The sequence below is a fragment of the Loxodonta africana genome, chromosome 14 (genome assembly GCF_030014295.1).
Source record: "Loxodonta africana isolate mLoxAfr1 chromosome 14, mLoxAfr1.hap2, whole genome shotgun sequence".
Classification (NCBI taxonomy): Eukaryota; Metazoa; Chordata; class Mammalia; order Proboscidea; family Elephantidae; genus Loxodonta; species Loxodonta africana.
Window position 1 is genome coordinate 73,263,650 of NC_087355.1, and position 18,371 is coordinate 73,282,020.

Here is an 18,371-nt window from a genome sequence, read left to right on the forward strand (position 1 = left end):
TTGTGCTACCAGGGCTCCCTGAAGTGGTAGTTATACTGAATCACATGAACACTTTGCCCAAGAAGGTCTCTTATGTTCATCCCTTTCACTGGAACAAGGGCTCAGCTGAAGAGCAAACAGATCTGCCCATGTGGTCATGGGCTCGGCTTGAGCTTCTAACTGACAAGAAGGACTGGGTTTTTACCAGGTCAATTCAGATAGCCAGGCTGCATCTGCCAGCTGACAGGTGAGCCCTCCAGGCCTCAAGGGGGTTTGAATGTCATCTCTCTGGGCTATGGTTCAGTCTTTGGAATCATCTGACTTGATGGCACCATGCTCAGAAGCACAACAACCCAGGAAAAAGAAAATAAAAACCCAACCAACCCAATCCCTACAGGGGAAAATCCCCTCCGACTTCAGAACCCACAACCCAAACAGCTGCTACCTCCTAGGCTGAACCACTGAAATGCCCAAGGCCGCTTAGGGGAAAAAAACAACAATAAACTAATATAAAAAAATCACTGGCTTGAAAGTCATGCTTAAAATGATTGGCTTTCCTACCTTCATCAGTAATATTTTGCTAAAACTCATTTAAAATGCTTTAAAATCTTTTTTTTTTTTTTTTCAAAATAAGGTTTAAAATGGAAAGCAGCTGATGCAAAGAGGTAGTTCAAGTTTTAGGTAAACATGGGACTGGTATTGCTATTACATGGGGGTGAGGTGGAAGGGGGGGACTGAGGTGCTTTGACCTCATACAGTTTTGTGGCCTAAACCAAGAATGCCTTCAGGTCAACCCAGAGTCAGCTGAAGCAGGACAAGGGCGTGGGGGGACAGTGAGAGCAATCTGAGGTACAAAAAGTTTGTAAAACAAGCCAAAGTGCTTTATGGCTTGCTGACTGCGAATTCTCTCTTGCTAACGTTATTGCCACAGCCTGTGTTGCCTGCAACATGTTCCCATTTATGCATGGAGCTGGCTCCAAAAAAAAAAAACAACAAAAAAAACCCTGTTGCTGTTGAGTCTATTCTGGCTCATAGTGGCCCTACGGGACATGGCAGAACTACCCCACAGGGTTTCCAAGGCTGTGATCTTTACAGAGGCAGATTGCCACATGTTTCTCCTGTGGAATGGCCAGTGGATTTGAACCTCCGACCTTTTGGTTAACAGATGAGCGCTTAACCATTGTGCCACCAGGGCTCCTTATCAAAAGGGGCAGAGAGTGATATTTTCACTGGGGAGGACTAAAAAGGTATCATGGCAGTCGCTGCCTATCGGCTGCAGGGACATCTTATAGGATTCACACAAGAATTAATGTGTGCGTTGGGGAGTCTTTTTTTTTTTTTTTTGCTTTCTTCAAAATTCTCAGGGTCCTAAAAAGTTATTTTGGGGAAGCTACTCCAGGACAACCCAAAGAGACAATTCAAATTGAGAATTGGATCAGCCTTTGGATTCTTGAGACTTACCCGAACTACGTAGTTAAACCTTCTGGAATCCAGGATAGCAGTTGAGAAATCCAGTCTATTGAAAGCTTCCCCCAAAGTACAATATCCATGGCGCTGAACATGAAAACAGAGGGTCACTCCAGAGTGCAGGGCTCATTCTCCGTAACAAACTGTTGTTGTTAGGCGTGTCGAGTTAATTTTCGACTCACAGCAACCTCATGTGACAGAGTAGAACTGCCCCATTGGGTTTTCTAGGCTGTAATCTTTACTGGAGCAGATTGCCAGGTCTTTCTCCCGCAGAGCCACTGGGTGGGTTCGAACCACCAACCTTTTGGTTAGCAGCTGAGCGCTTAAACGTTGTACCTAAACTCTACTGAACAAGCTTGATGCCCGTCTTAGCTGGCCTACGGCCATGTGCGTCCCCCAGTGTATGCTCTTTCTGGGAGTGGGTAGTCCAGACTGGCAGCTTTAGGCCGTGACTCACATATTAAACACCCCCTTTTCATGACTTGTACCATCTGGGGCCCTGCTTTCTGTACGCTCGTCTGGAAAAATCATAAGTAGTTGCTTATCAAGGCAGGGTTGGGAGTTGCATTTATGATGTGTGGTCTAAAGATGGCTGGTGATTGTAACACACTCCCGGGAGAATGAGATGCACCTGCGTGGACTCTGTGCCTACCACCCTGCATTGCATCTCTACTGCTTTACTTACCGTGATGATCATACTCCTGAGGCTTCATGAGGATGCAAAAGAAATTTTGACCTTTCCTCTATGAATGCACAGGGAATTGGGAGAATAGAGGCCTGACTCACAGTGCCAGCTCTGCTCTCTCTGGGTGATCTCGGGGGTACCATTGACCTTCTCTGGGTCTCAAATCACTGAGGGAACTACATGCTCCCCAAAGTCCCTGACAGGGATAGAAACTCTATTATTCTATCCGACTCCCTTGTGTCATAGTTATCTGAGGAAATGCTTGTGCCAAGAGAAAATGAAGGGTTACAAGAGTTTTATAAAGTGCCATACGAATGTAGTTATTATACTGTCTTGTCTCCTACGTCTACTTCAGTGCCTCACACTGAGCAGACGACTGAAACCTGCTATATTTAGAGAGTAGCCCTCCCAGGGTTAAGACTTAACTGAGTTGAAGTCTGAGATGACTTTAGACAAAAGGGAGGCAAGGTCCCGAGGCTTGACAAGAATACATTTGAAGATAGCCCATTAACCTTTATAAAGCTCTCTGTATACATTATCTCACTGAATGATTAGACAGTCCACCTAATGACTTTTGCTTCTCTCTGTCTCTCCCCAAATTCTGATAGCTGGCTAGGTAGTGGGCTGCTAGCCACCACCACCCACACCCAAGAAGACAGTCATAGGCACATGATTTGAAGTAATATTGTTGCTCAATGTTCCCCCTACCTCACCATGGGGGGGCATCAGCTAAGCATGACTGTTTAACGAATGGGTGGATGCTTACCTCTTTCGTACTTCCTTTGTGAACATAGATCCATTTTTCTTGGTGGAAATCTGTACAAACCAGGAAACAAAACAAAACAAAACACAAAGCTTTAAAATTGCAACATGCCCAAGGTTTTAAATATTTTTTTTTCCATTTATTCCAAAGTTTTAAGTTTTGACGAAAAATGCAAAGACTCTACTGAAAATCTAAGGTGATGCAAATACCTAACTTCTGCAGTGTATAAATACTGGAGCTATAATTGATTTTATCTGAAGCACTCCAAATCTTTCATAGCCAGATTTAGTATATCAATGCTTTGAATTAAAAAAGTCTAAAAAAAAAAAAAAAAAATTACAGCTTGCTTTAAATGCTGAACCTAAAACTCATACAAGGCCATAAAAAGTAGAAATAAAACAGATAACATGAAGAGACCACGTAGTGCAGATAGATGAAACGAAAGCTCTGTAATTCACGCTTATTAATAGAACTCTATCCTCTCTGTTAATACTTACACACAGCATCTAAAAATGTTAACCGTATTTATACGAGGAAAGGTTAGAAACAAAATCTTTTGTCAAAGCCTCAAAACACAGTTCAAAATAAAAGCATATGGTGGAAATGATTCAGCTAACCATATCACTGTAAAAGAGCCAAATCACCTAGGTCAAATACAAGTGACAAGCAGGGAAAAAAACAAAAACAAAAAAACCAACAGGTAGTGAATGACTTATAAACAAGACTATAAAGAACACATAAATCTCCCTTGTAAAATGCATAGCCAGGTTTCTGAGTGCAAAGATCCCAGTAACCTCTGTCAGTGACACCGTAAACATCAAGGCAGATGTTTAACATGCGAGGTGTGATTTTTTTTTCCCCCACAAGAACCAATCATAACCATCTTCAAACAGCTTTCTTAAATTCAAAACAAAGGGCTTACACTGAGTTTTGGTTTTGCTGTTCAGTATGTCTTTCTTTCTCTTCTTGGCTGCAACATCATAGTTCAGGCTGTTGAAAAGATTCTCCTTATTGTATACCTCCTTGTTGCGGTAACTATGAATAACAGAAGAGAAGAGATGATGAGTAGAACAGCTATACTTTAATATGAGCTGTTTCTAGAAATAAGGAGCCCTGGTGGCACAGTGGTTAAGTGCTTGGTTGCTAACTGAAAGGTCAGAGGTTCGAACCCACCGGCTGCTCCGTGGAAGAAAGATGTGGCATCTACTTCCATAAAGATTACAGCCTTGGAAACCCTATGGGGCCTTTGTCCTTTGTCCTGTAAGGTGTCTATGAGTCGGAATCCATTTGAGGGCAAGGCAGGGAGGGCTTCTATAAATAACTCACTGGGTTATAAAACACACAAACACACACACTTCTCAAACAAAATCAAACAATAAAATAATCACTCAGAAGAAGTCTATACATGCACACACTTTTCTCTTTTAGGATGAAGGATTGTCACATCTGTGTGGAAGGCAGGGATAGGGGCTCCTACTTCTTTTGAATTCCCCAACAGTGCCTGCCATTGTATTCCGCACCCAGCACCATACTCGTTAACTAGGAGGAAGGCAGCGTACTACAATGTCACTTTAAGCAAAAATGATGAAGGAAGAGGAGTGATTAGTGGTATCACTGTTATACACAGTGATGCTTTTTGCTCTACCTCGAGCTTTTTTTTCCTCCTTTTTCTTGTAATAGCTTTACTGAGATATAATTCACATGCTATACAATGCACCCATTTAAAGTAGACCCAAGCTGCTTTTTAACTAACATGTTCCTGTCATGTCTTTAAAACATGGTAACATTTACAAAAATCTGACTTGTGAACTCCATTTCTAGGAGACGGTTAGTGTGTAGTGCCAGTTTTGGTTTCATGTTGTTCCTTGACTAACACTAGGTACCATGCTGGGAGGTGAGGACTTCGGTCCTTACTGGAGCAAGCTAAATTCATAATTCATGAACTTATAAGACATAGAATGTAATCATCCCGTTCACAGGTCATTGAAGGGCGGGCAGGTTCAACTCGGGTTAGGTGTATATTTCCCTTCATCAGCTGAGCTATTATTTGAGGGGTTGCTGACTGAGCTCTGGAAACCCTGGTGGCATAGTGGTTAAGAGCTACGGTTGCTAACTAAAAGGTTGGCAGTTTGAATCTACCAGGTGCTCCTTGGAAACCATATGGGGCAATTCTACTCTGTCCTATAGGGTTGCTATGAGTTGGAATAAACTCCACAGCAACGGGTTTGGTTTTTTGGTTTTGACTGAGCTCTATTCTACTAGCTGATGTAACTTCCAGGTACACATCTGAAGAGCTTCCACAGAAGGGATCCGGGAGAAATACTGAGCTATAATGAGAAGACAGATGCCCTGCTTCCCCAGCCCCATGGGATATGTACATTCAAGGCAGGGTTTAGAATGCCAATTAGTAAAACAAATATTAGGGTTTTTGTTGTTGTTAACGTTGTTCTACACCAGTATATTAAAAAATACCAAAAGAACAGTATATTAGAGTCCTTTAATTTTCTGTGTTCCCCTGCTGAATTTAATGTGATTTTATGTATACTTTTTTTGGCCATACATCTGTTGGGTAAAATGACACATACCTGCACATCTCCACTGGCATTGTGTAAATGGAATAAGAGAAAAGAGAGTTTGAAACAATTTTCAGTATCCTTATTTACTACACTCTTTCAAGTACCATGTCAATTAGTACAATATGTATCTTGCTAAAATGCTTACACATGATATCACCAATAATATACTCAGTGTTGCTTTTCTCCACCCAGCGGGATAAGCTTGATGGATAATCAGTCCTTAGTTAATCTTCCTTCCAAAGGCCATGCTTGATACCATTTATTGTGTTTCCTAATATCTGTGGCCCTCTCTTTTTCATTTGGGAAACGGAGGATATTTTTAGGTTTCAGATGGATTACCGCAGAACGTCCTTTTCTTAGCGGCACTTTCTTAAGCAAGCCAGGGGTGAATGTTTGGGGTCAGGATTTGTGTAACTCATGAGTGTGTGTTTGTCTACTCGCATGACTATATGGTACAGAATTACTGACCAGTCCGTTGTCTGCTCCAAGGTCAACAGGGAAATAAGGGCAGGACAAAGGAGAACAGAACTCTTAGTCCCAGAGGCTAACTTCAGAAATTTTAGTCCAAGTTGAGGAAAAGGGAAAAAGATGGAAGGTCACTTGACTGGACCATGATGTACCAAAGCCAAGAACAGCTTCAGAAAGCAAAGCTAGGACATCTTGCATGTAAAAATGCCACACCAAGATTTATTTTAAAAGAAACAACACGTGCACACAGCAAACAAAAACCTACAGTATATATTCCACATATAGAGAATCATAAAAATAAGCTGTCTTATTCTCAAGTCCACATTTAAGGTTCAGCAGAAAATTTTAGAAGTCTGCACTATAGACTGTGACCATTCCTTAGATGTTTTAAACATTTATATTTCATCTTATTCTTTCCTAATTGAAAACATTCCTCCAAGGAATCTCAGTGCTTGGTTTCCTCTCAGAAATGAACAATAACCTGCTTTAAGCCCAAGTGACTCATTTCAAAAGCTAGTTTAAGAATAACTTTACATAATTGATGATGCTCTCCCACTGCAGAAGAGAAAACTTTTCACCAAAGAGCAACCCTGTACTGTTAGCTTGGTGTTAGGTTTTGGACTCCAACGGAAGGACCTGGAAGGAAAGGCTATTTGTGTTGCTGGTTATGTTTTCTTTCAAGCACTAATATATTCAGTTAGAGGCTCTTTTGAGGGTTCAATTATGTCCATTTCAAGGAAATGCAAAGCCCATGGAAAATTACAACTGAAAATTTTAACAAGAAAAGCCACTGCCATTTAGAAACTGCGGCATTTATTTTATTTTTTTAAATAAGAAGCAAGCATAACCATCTTAAAGAGGTTCTTAATTCAGCAATAACCAGCAAGTTGCTATGTTGTAGTCAGTTCTTAGTAATCCTGGTTTTTATAGGCACAGGCCTGGAATAAGAAAAAGACCTCCCCCCAGCTTACAAGACCATCACACATATACCAAGCTACTTGAAAACAATTTTAGGAAAGGTGGAAAGATTTCAAAATAAGACTTTGGCAACAGAGATAAAGGAAGGAAAAAAAAAAAAGTCCTATTTTGTCATTTCATTTGCAATAATAATAGGTCATTTAAGAAAGCTGTGGCCTGCCCCAAAGGGCTTAGTTGTGGTTGTTGTTAGGTGTCCTCAAGTCGATTTTGACTCATAGTGACCCCACGTGACAGAGTAGAATTGCCCCATAGGGTTTTCTAGGCTTTAATCTTCACGGGAGCAGATCGACAGGTCTTTTTCCTGCAGAGTTGCTGCGTAGGTATAAGCCACCAACCTTTCAGTTAGCAGGCAAGTGTTTAACGGTTGCACCATCAGGGCTCCTTATACAACCTCAATTAAAGCCAGTGAGATTTGTGTGCTGATTTGCTCCAGTACTTACCCAGATTGCCAAACTCACATGGCTAGTCCCGGGACTGCTCTGGCAATACAAACAACCTAGTGAATAAAGCTCTTAGAACAGTGCCTTGCACAGAGCAAGCACTCAGTAAAACCTTAGCTGTTATTTGTATTTAATATGCATTACTCATCCAGAGGGAGCCCTGGTGGCGCAATGGTTAAGAACTTGGCTGCTAACCAAAAGGCTGGCAGTTCGAATCCATCAGCTGCACCTTGGAAACCCTGTGGGAGCAGTTCTTCTCTGTCCTATAGGATTGCTGTGAGTCAGAAATGACCCAATGGCACGTAACAACAACAACAACTCATCCAGGGCACCAAGGTAAACTTCCTGCTTCCTGGTTCAGCCTCGGCTATACAGTAAATCAGCATCGAGTCAGAAGTAGGCTTGGAGAAGAGTGGCTGAGGCTTGGATGTCTTAAATTACTCATCCTGGGGGTGGGGGGGGGGGAGTGGAGCTGAGAGTGTGTGAGGAGAGCTGGGGAGGGGACTCACCCACCACTTCCTTGAGGCATTCTTGGACCGCCTGCCCCCATGCTGAGCTCTTTCTCTTGAATTTTTCATCTGCTCCATTAAATTGAACACTTATTCCCCTTTTGGAGTCCCTCGGTGTACAAACAGTTAATGCATTTGGCTGCTAACCGAAAGGGTGGAGGGAGGTTCGAGTCCACCCAGAGACTCCTCAGAGGAAAGGCCTGGTGATCTACTGAAAAAATCAGCCATTATAAAACCCACGGAGCACGGTTCTACTCGGACATACATGGGGCTACCATGAGTTGGGGTTGACTCCATAACAACTGGTTAAAAAAAAAAAATCCCCCTATATTTTATGTAGTTTTAACTTTTTGAGAGAAGGAGCCCTGCTTTAAGTTTATCTGAAATCCTCCCATTATCTCAGTTCTGGGCACTTAGCTGGGATGAGATGTAACATTCTGCTGTCAAAGGAGGACAGGGCCCTGGCCCACCGAGAGAATGACCACAGAGTTTAGAAAAGGTGTGCTGTGCAGACAAGCTGTGCTTAACTGTAAACAACAGCCCCAGAACGAAAACCACCGAAAGCATCCTTCATCCTGGACTCTGGTTTGGGCAGCTCACAGAGTTATACGTGGAACTAGAGAAATATACCGTGCCTCTGTAGCTCTCTTTTTCACAGGACACCTCTTCCTTTTTTTTTTTTTTTAAGGTCTGCCTTTTGTCTTCACACAACAAGAGAGGTATTCAGCATCACCTGTGCAGCCAGGCAGTCAGCCCAAACCTGACATCACAGGGGAACGTCATCCAGACCGAAAACAGTGGGGATATTTGAGATTACCAACCCAGGCCTCGGAAGGCCAAGTGCTTTTAAGAAGTTGGCAGGCTTCTCATGCTAAGTAGGGAAGGGATTATTTACAATTGCTGAAAAAAACAAAAACAAAAAACTGCAAATAGCCAGCTGCTTTGCTAGGAGGCTACCCAATGACCCCTAAACTCTGGCTCATCAAATGACCACAGGTGGTCACTACTGGTCACCACTGGCCGTAATGGCAGTGCATGTGACAGCTCTAGCCCAGAAAGCATGAAATGAGAGGGTAAAAAGGAGGTTTGTGATGGGGACAAAGGGCTGTGAAGCTACTTGATCCTGGCCTAGTCCAAACTTTTAAGGTAAGTGAAAACTATCTTCAGGTCTTCCATGGTGTTGGGAGAGAGGCATCCTGTTTATTTCTAAAGGGGAGTGATACCAGCTTATCTCCTGGAGCCAGGACACTCTGAATATTCATACTGACCAGAAGCTCCTGCTGAACCCAATAGTCTTCTCCACACTGAGGAGCTCCCAACAATTATATGTGAGTGAGCCAATGGGGCGTAGCTTGGCAGACCACTGCCGCGCCTCTTTAAAAGAACCTTAAGAGTTATACAGAAGTAAAGCACCAAAGAGTCCCTGGGTGGCACAGACGGTTAAGTGCTGCAGTACTAGCAAGAAGGTTGGCAGTTCGAGCCCACTCAGAGACACCTAGGAAGACAGGCTTGGTGATCTGCTTCTGAAAGGTCATGGCCTTGAGCAGTTCTACTCTGCACACATGGGGTCACAATGAATGGGAATTCACTTGATGGCAACTGCCAACCACCACCATCAACAACAACAAAAGTAGTGAAATACTAGATCACCAATTACTTAGCAAAGAGGTGGAAGGAGGGAAGCTTCTAACTCTACCCCTTCCCATTTATTTAAGTGGGAATAACTTAGGCACAATTGCTAACTTGAGTCCTTAAAGGATATGATGTAGCCTGGTGACACCAACTGGACTTTTTTTTTTTCCCTTTCTGTAAATAAATTATCTAATTTTCTGTAAATTTCTTTATAACCTGTTGCTAGTGGAGTTGATTCTGACTCATGGCAACCTTACAGGACAGAGGAGAACCTCCCCACAGGGTTTCCAAGGAGTGGCTGGTGGATTCAATTTGGTTAGCAGCTGAACTTTTAACCACTGCCCCACCAGGGCTTTATAGTGCTCCCCCAAACTCCCATGGCACTACCTCAAAATATCTCTGACATAAAGGTCAATCTGCTCTTGTCTCTCTTGACAGACCCCAAAATTAAATCATTTGCTTCTTTTTACTGTGAGACAAAGGGAGTTTGACGCATTAAAAAGGAGCCCTGGAGGTCAAGCTGTCAAAATAATCACATTTTCTTGATAATTTTCTTAAAATTCAGAGCCAAGCGTTCATCCAAACAACCACTGATAAATCTCAATAATTGGGAACCTGGCCCATTTATAGAACCTTCCACTGAAGCCAAGCCTGTTGCCGTCGAGTGGATTCCGACTCATAGCGACCTTCCACTGAAGCCAACTTAAACGGGGTGGGGGTGGGAGAGTCCAGTAGTTGTAACCAATTGCAGCGGGAAAGGGGACCCAAGGGCGACCCTGCAGGACTTATCCTCGCTGGACTCACTTTCACCTCCCTCTTTACGCGGGCCAGATGGCGGAGATCTGAGAGTCAACCTTCGGGAGGTCTGGGACCAAGAGATGCCAAATCACGGAATATTATTAGCCTGCACTTGTTTTTATTAACCTTCCGAGGCTGAGCACCGGGCTCTGAGGACTGGCAGAGCTCAGGGGAGGCCTGAGGCCAGAGGCTCACCGGAGCCAGGTAGGTGGACTTTCTGCCGCTGACAGGCACCACTGGAAATGGGTGCACATTCACTATACGGAGAAAGAAAGCAGACCGCAAAGGCCACTGAGGAAACAGGTGAAAACGCTCCGTCCTCCAAGCAGAGGGCTTGTGGTTTCATCCAGTCCTCTAGGTGGGCTCCATGCTTTCCCTCCCCCGGAATCTCTGCGTCTCTCCTTGTGGTTGCCACAGCTCAGCCGCTGCCCCAGGGACCATCTGGCCCGTCTCCTGGCCGCTGCTTCCCTGTTATTCACCCTCCTGCCCACCCCGTGGTCGCCTGTGCGTGGAAGAGCCTGGCAACACTCCGGGAGGGGCCCACGTCGTATCCCATCTCCGGGTTCTGCCCACTGCGTCTCCGGCGCTCGGGGCCCAGCCACCCCCACAGTGAAAGGCGCGCAGCCCACTCACCCGCGCAGCCACACATGCAGACTGCGCGACGATTCCGGTATCTCTAAGGCAGGGGACTTAATCTGGGTTCAGAAATCGTTAAAGTTGTGGACTTAAGTTTGAGCACTTGGGAACAAGAACCGCGATTGTCATCAAATTCTCAGAGCGGTCAGGGCCCTGTAAGGAGTCGTGTCCACTTGGGGACGCTGACCTTGAGCAATAAGAGAAACCAAGCTCCCTGTCTCCGGTGCTCTGGCGACCTCTGCAACGATCCAAGCAACTCACCCCAAACTCTAGTCAGGGCCCCCCTTCCCCCCCTGTTCCAGCCCTCTCTGTCCCCCCCCCCCGCCCCCAATTCAGCTGCTCTGCGCCCTCAGCCCAACCTGGGCTGGAAGTTGGTGGCGGGTCCCCTCACCTGCTGAGGTCGTTCACGAAACTGCCGGTCTTTTCATCCAGGAAACGCTTCCAGCCATCGGCTGTCTTCACCCAGCTCTGCCCGGGGGACCGCCAGTCCTGCCCGAGGAATGGCATGGCACCCGCGAGCGGACGCGACGGACGTACAGACGGGATCGACTGATGGACGGGACCGGCCTGGCGGCCTCGGAGACACGCTGCCCTGGGCGGGAGCTCCGAGTGCTAAAGACCGGCGAGGGGGATGCGTGCAGGGAACTGGCGCAGGGGCCTGCGGTTTGGGGGTGCAGAGCCGGGTACCCTGGGGTTGCAGAGGGCGCGGGCGGGGCGGAGGGCCGCAGGGCAGTCGGCTCTCTGGAGTGCTGCGTCGCTGCGGCGGCCGCACTATTTATGGGGCGCCCCCGGCTGGGCTCTTTGTTGCCGGAAGAGCCGCCTGCACTTGGCCCGGCCCCCCGGCCCGGGGCCACGTGGCTTTGTTTATGGGCTCGGGGTGAGTGTTCCCAGCCACCCGCGGCTGCCGCTCCTCGCCGTTGCACAACCGCGCGCGGTGGAAACTTGAAGACGCGCTGCCAGGCGGTCTCCCACTGCCCAGCGCCCCTGGCACCTCCGTGCGTCCTCCCTGCCCCAGGGCGCAGCTGCCGCGGCACCACGGCCAGGCCTCGGGCTGGAGCGAGGCTGGAGAGGCAGGGAAGCGGAGGCCAGAGAGGCATTTGGGTGACTGGGGGGCCTGGGTGGGAAGGAGGGACAGCCTCCCTCCAGTCCCCGAGCTGTCATCATCGAACCTTGCAGTCAGATCAACTATGGGGCGTCCGCAAGCGGGGCCCGGCATAGCGCGGCCGGGAACACTGTCGGGGGCGCAGTCTCCTGGCCTCTTTCTCTGCCCAAACTCTCTCTAGGAGAAAGGTCAGAACCCATCCCACGCAGGTCCGGAGCTGTCATTAGCGAGTCCGCTGTCTGGCTCGCTTCCCCCGGGGGCGAAGGGAAGGGAAGCAGAGCAGGGTGGGGTGGAGAGCAGGGACAGTTTCCCTCACCCACCCAAGCACCTTAAGCGAGCGGCGCCGGTGGCGCCTGTGCCACCAGGGAGCAGACAAGGGGTCTCCTAACTCCTCTCACTGTCCAAATCCCGCTCTAGGGCGCCTGCTCTGGGCTTTTGTTTTGAAGAACCACTACTCTTGGCTGGCTAATGAGGCCTCTCCCGGGAATATTAGGCCCGGCGTTTCAGTTTAGTTTTGGTGATAATGAAGACAGGGGCCCTGGAATGTCCTTCCCCCGTCAGCACCCCAACCCCCAACTATGGGAACTAAAGAAACTGCGGTGAATCCTTAGAGAGAGCAGGCAACAAAGGATGGGGCCAGAGGCCCCACATACTTCAGCTTACTAGCCTAATCCCTCCTGAAGGCCGGCAATGGGCCTTGTGCACGTGATCAGCCTGCTTTCTGCAAGAGGGGATGAAGGCCTCAGAGTGAGGTTGAGCAGTGACGTTACCCAGGGTCACTTGGCTAGTTTCTTCACAACTTGTACTGTTGTTGTTAGGTGCCCTGGAGTGGAGTCTGACTCATAGGGACCCTATGTACAACAGAATGAAACACTGCCTGGTCTTGCACCATTGTCCCAATCTTTGTTATGACTGAGCCGGTTATTGCCAGCCACTGTTACTCCATCTCATTGAGGGTCTTCCTCTTTTTTGCTGACCCTCTACTCTACCAAGCATGATGTTCTTCTCCAGGAACTGGTCCCTCCTGATAGCATGTCCAAAGTAGGAGAGACAAAGTCTTGCCATCCTTGCTTCCAAGGAGCATTCTGGCTGTATTTCTTCCTGTGACAGATTTGTTCATTCTTCTCGCAGTCTCTGGTATACCCAGTATTCTTGACCAACACCATAATTCAAAGGCATCAATTCTTCAGTCTTCCTTGTTCATTATCCAGCTTTCGCATGCATATGAGACGGCTGAAAATACCATGGCTTGGGTCAAGCGCAATACCGGTAGCATAGCCTCCAGCATCACAGCAACATGCGAGCCACCACAGCCCAACAAACTGACAGATGAGTGGTGGACAAACCTTCCCACACTCTGAAATTACTGTTTGCTTTTACTATTTTTTTTTTTTTTTTGGTAACCGTCCACCCTTCCCCACAGAATGTAAGCTCCGTGGGAGCTGGTTCTTCTTGTTTAGGCGTCATCCCTCCACTACTTACCAAATGTTGGTGGTTGGAATCCACCCAGGTGCTCTGTAGACAAAAGGCCTGGTGATACACTTCTGTAAAGATTATCGCCAAGAAAACTTTATGGGGCTGTTCTACTCTGTAACAAATGGTGTTGCCATGAATGGAAATCCATTCTATGCAAGGTTTTTTTTTTCCCCTTTTCAGCTTTCAATCCCAGCACCGTGCCAAGCCCAAAGTAGGTCTTCAATAACTATTTGTTGTAGGAATGAATGAATGAATTTGGGCAGTAGATTACAGTAGCAGCAAATACCCCCTCTCCTCAAAAATTAGCTTCAAACTTGATTCTTCCATACTTTTTCTCTGAAGCCACCAGAATCTTCGGTTGCACTGACTTTTGTGAAAATCGTTAAGGCTCAGGGTATGCAAAGAATTGTTTTTACCCTGTGAGGGTACTCACTGAAGGGGAAAGAGATATTATTAATAAAGTCTGTTTTCAAGTAGCCAGGGTTTTCTGATTCAGGTTTCCCACCATAATCATTTATTAGTGTAGTAGTAGTAAAAATAGCTTGTAAAAACACTGCAGAAAATCCTAAACGAATGTTAAACATTGTGATCATGCTAAGGGATGAGACAATGTTGGGTCTGGCCTTGGTTGGAGAGACTTGTTGTCTCCAAGAAAGCCTAATTAAGGGATGGAATTATTAACAATGAGTGTCGGTTACATGGAAATCTTGGTGGTGTAGTGGTTAGGTGCTATGGCTGCTAACCAAAGGGTCAGCAGTTCAAATCTGCCAGGCGCTCCTTGGAAACTCTATGGGGCAGTTCTGCTCTGTTCTATAGGGTCACTATGAGTTGGAATCGACTTGATGGCACTGGTTTTTTGGTTTTTGGTCTGTTAACCCACCAAACCCACATGTTAGTAAATTAAATCCCTGTGGAAACCATAGAGAGCCAAAGTTTTGAGTTCTAATTCTGCAACATACTGCCTGCTTGGCCTTGGATGGATGGCTTTAACACCTGAGGCTCAGTTTTCTCAGCTGTCAAGAAAAAAGCAGAGCCAATAGCGCCTACCTTTCAGGGATGCTAGGAAGTGTGGTAGATTGGATTATTGGTATGAATTCTTCATTCTTTTTTACTAGTGTTATATACCCACTCCGTTGCCATGCCTCATGGTACATGATGTGTACCTTTCCTGATCCTTGACATTGGGCTTGACCATGTGACTTTCTTTGGCCAATGGGATGCTAGTGAATGTGATGTGTGTAGAGGGTATGATGTGTGTGCTTGCCTGGGTGGGTTTGTCCTCTTGTGTTTCTCCCTACAAAATCATGAAAAGAACACACCCTGAGTAGCCACTGGCCCTCCAGCCTCAGTCACAGGGTGGAACACGTGGAGCAGACCCTCCAGTTGACCCACAGATGTGTTAGCAAGAAATAAATGTTTATTGTTGGATTTGTAAAATGGGAGAATGTTGTGGCTCTCCCCTCTTAATTCAGAGTCTTTAGAAATGAGTGGCTGCTTTAGATTTCCCACACCATTAATAATCTGACTTGACACTTATTCAAGCACATGGTTTTTACGAGGAAGCTTTGTAATGCTGAGCCCCTCAAGATAAAGAATGTGCTAGGCTGTGTCCAGAACAGTTACCCTCACATCAGATGTTGGCTTGACTTTGCAAAAGCTCTGTGACTGGGAACCTTATCGTCGCTGTGCATTTGAGAATCCCCAAAGCAACGTATCTGTGTCACGGCTTCAGGCTGAAGACACAGGGGTAGATGGATACTCCCAGAGGATTTTCCAAGGCTCCGACTGGTTCGTACCCAGTGCGGCCTGATGGTTTGAGCAGCGCACCCAGTGTGAATGTCATGGTTGTGAGATCCACTGCCCGGACACTTAGCCGCAGCCTCTCCCAACAGTTTCTGTATGGTAGATTGTCCAGATTGCATGCTGGGTGCTTGATGTTTTTACATCCGCATTTCCCCTATAGGGCTGTAAACTCTTGATGCTAGAGGCAGATATTTAACTTTTCTGAGACTCAGTTTCTGCATCTGTAAAATGGGAATAACAGTTTCTAGCTCACAAGTTTATGCAGAGTAAGAAATGGGATTGTTTGCAAACTGCTTGCCACAATATCTTGTATTATTGGTACAATTTAATCCACTGTTTTATCAGTGCCTAGCTGGGTACATGACAGGTGATCAATAAATAACTCAACAAATGCCTGTTGAACAGACCTGGAATGTTGTTATTCTCACATCTTCACCTACTGACCTCTTATTATGTCAGGATGGGGGGTTGGCATCCCCAATTTCCCCCCATGTAGCTTCATCTCTCTAGCAGTGGTGCCTTACCAGTCCGTGAGGCAAATAAGGAAGGTCGACAAAGTCTTAGAAAAAAATGTTTTAATGTGCTTGTTCCCCTGATGACAAACATTATGATCTCTCACTTGCTGAAGACACCATGGCAAGCACTTTGCATACATAATTCTGTTTAATGCTCTGCATAAAACTGTGAGCTAGAAATTGTTACTCCCATTTTTCAGGTGAGGAAACCGAGGCTCAGAAAAGTGAAATACTCTGCCTATGATCACCCAGCAAGTATGTGATAAAATCTGGATTGGTAGAAAGGGCCACATGAACCAGAGACTTACATCATCCTGAGACCAGAAGAATTAGATGGTGCCCGGCCACAACTGCTGACTCCCCTGACAGGGAGCACAACAGAGAACCCCTGAGGGAGCAGGAGAACAGTGGGATGCGGACCCCAAATTCTCATAAAAAGACCAGACTTATTTATTTTTTTTAATGGTCTGACTGAGACTAGAAGAGTCCCAGCAGTCATGGTCCCCAAACCTTTTGTTGGCCCAGGACAGGAACCATTCCCGAAGACAACTCATCAGACATGGAAGGGACTGGACAATGGGTTGGAGAGAGATGCTGATGAAGACTGAGCTACTTGTATCAGGTGGACACTTGAGACTGTGTTGGCATCTCCTGTCTGGAGGGGAGATAGGAGGGTAGAGAGGGTTAGGAACTGGCAAAATTGTCACGAAAGGAGAGACTGGAAGGAGGGAGCGGGCTGACTCATTAGGAGAAGAGTAAGTGGGAGTATGGAGTAAGGTGTATATAAGCTTATATGTGACAGACTGACTTGATTTGTAAACTTTCACTTAAAGCACAATAAAAAGTATTTAAAAAAAAAAATCTGGATTGGTACCCAGGTCTATCCCCCTGGGCTGATTGGAGCCATATTGCCAGGGCTCCAATCACAGTACTCCACTTAACTAGCTCTGTGACCTTGGGCAAGTTACTTAACCTCTCTGTGCCACATTTCCTTTGTAAAATAGAGTAATGATAATACCTACCTCAAAGGGTGTTGCGAAGATTTAGTGATATAATATGTATGAGGTACTTAATAACAAAGCCAATGTCAGTGGCAGTTATTGTTATTATCTTTATGCAAAATTTTCACTTCCATCTTTTACTTGGTTAAGTCCACATGCATCTTCCCCACCAAACTGCAAAATTTGAGGGCAGGGATCATGGCTCACTCAGCTGATTTCCAGAAATGACAAAACGTGTCAATAGGAAGCAAAAGTACACTGAAATGATAGCTTGCGTATCATTAGTTACTATCTATTGAAAGGTCACATCCTAGAAAACCCTACGGGCCGTTCTGCTCTATCACCTGGAGTTGCTATGGGTCAGAATCGACTCGACAGCACTGCACTTGAACTGTAGACGTGGCACTTGTTCTGTTAACAAGGACTAATTTTCATAGGTAGACCTGGCATGAATTTAGCCTACCCACTGCCTCCAAAGGCTGTTAAGAGAAACTGTAGAACTGAAAACTAAACCAAACCCCCTGCCGTTGAGCCGATTCTGACTCGTAGCGACCCTATAGTACCGAGTAGAACTGCCCCATAGGGTTCCCGAGGCTGTAAATCTTTATGGAAGCAGACTGCCACATCTTTTTCCCTGGTGGGCTCGAACCACTGACCTTTTGGTTAGCAGTCGAGCGCTTCAACCACTGCTCCACCAGGGCTCCTTATTTGTAGAAAGGACCGTGGAAAACTCGGTTAAGTATGAAGTACTCCCTTGCTTCTAGACCAAAATGACATTCTTTTATGGCTTTGGCTGAGGGGCTGACTACTTCTCACTGAAATGCAATGCTATTTTGTTTTTTCATCGTTTTTCTTTCTGGAAGGGTGTTTTATTGTGAAAAATACTTATCAGTGGTAGTTGTAAGCTAAAAATAACTTTTGCTTGTGGGGTGAGGCAGGGGTAGGAATCAACCCAATCTGTCCCTTCACCCTGTTCAAGCTAGAGCTTATTTTTACAAAGAAAGCGCTAGAGGTGCTCAGCAGGTTAAATTCAGCCTGCCAGTGTTGTCACCAGGAAGGTATGTTTAATGTCCCAACAATTTGCATATGACCTTACACCTCATTTGTCTAGGGTGGGGCATCCATGAAACGTGCGAAATTCGTCTGTTAGGTGTGTTTGATCAGGAACTGCCAGCTGTAGGTTATTTTTGGGTCTCTGGCAGCCAGGAGTCCTGCCAACTAAATTAAAGTTGGTCAGACACATGTCACTGAAAATATGCTCATTCCTTTAATGAGAATCATTTGGCATTCCTCAAATGTGGGCCTGGTCCTGCTTTTGAGAGAAGGTCAAGGGCATGTAGCTGTAATAGCTCAATAAAAAAAAAATAGCCCGGTTTTTATGAAAATTCTTCTCTCCTCTTAAGCAGCAAAAATGATTTGGACACAAGATACTAACTTTTCTATAATATAGGGAAATGAATGAAACTATAACATTTACATCAATAGCCCCAACTTCTAGTGTCTTTAAAAAATCATAGATTTTAAAATGACGGTATTACTGTTC

General features: G+C 45.7%; 1 protein-coding gene across 2 annotated transcripts in view; it reads right to left on the reverse strand.

The window, feature by feature from the left end:
• Positions 1-11,685, reverse strand: part of FBXO32 (F-box protein 32) — a 36,990-nt gene extending 25,305 nt beyond the window's left edge. Inside the window, exons 1-4 of one of the 2 annotated variants that reach the window (XM_003408176.4) lie at positions 11,323-11,685; positions 3,817-3,929; positions 2,898-2,947; positions 1,441-1,533 (exon numbers count right to left, since the gene is read on the reverse strand). In XM_003408176.4, coding sequence (XP_003408224.1) covers positions 1,441-1,533; positions 2,898-2,947; positions 3,817-3,929; positions 11,323-11,438 — 372 coding nt within the window. In that variant the 5' untranslated portion in view covers positions 11,439-11,685. The remainder of the gene's footprint in view (positions 1-1,440; positions 1,534-2,897; positions 2,948-3,816; positions 3,930-11,322) is intronic. The other variant, XM_064268052.1, reaches the window with a different exon arrangement.
• Positions 11,686-18,371: the final 6,686 nt, after the last annotated feature.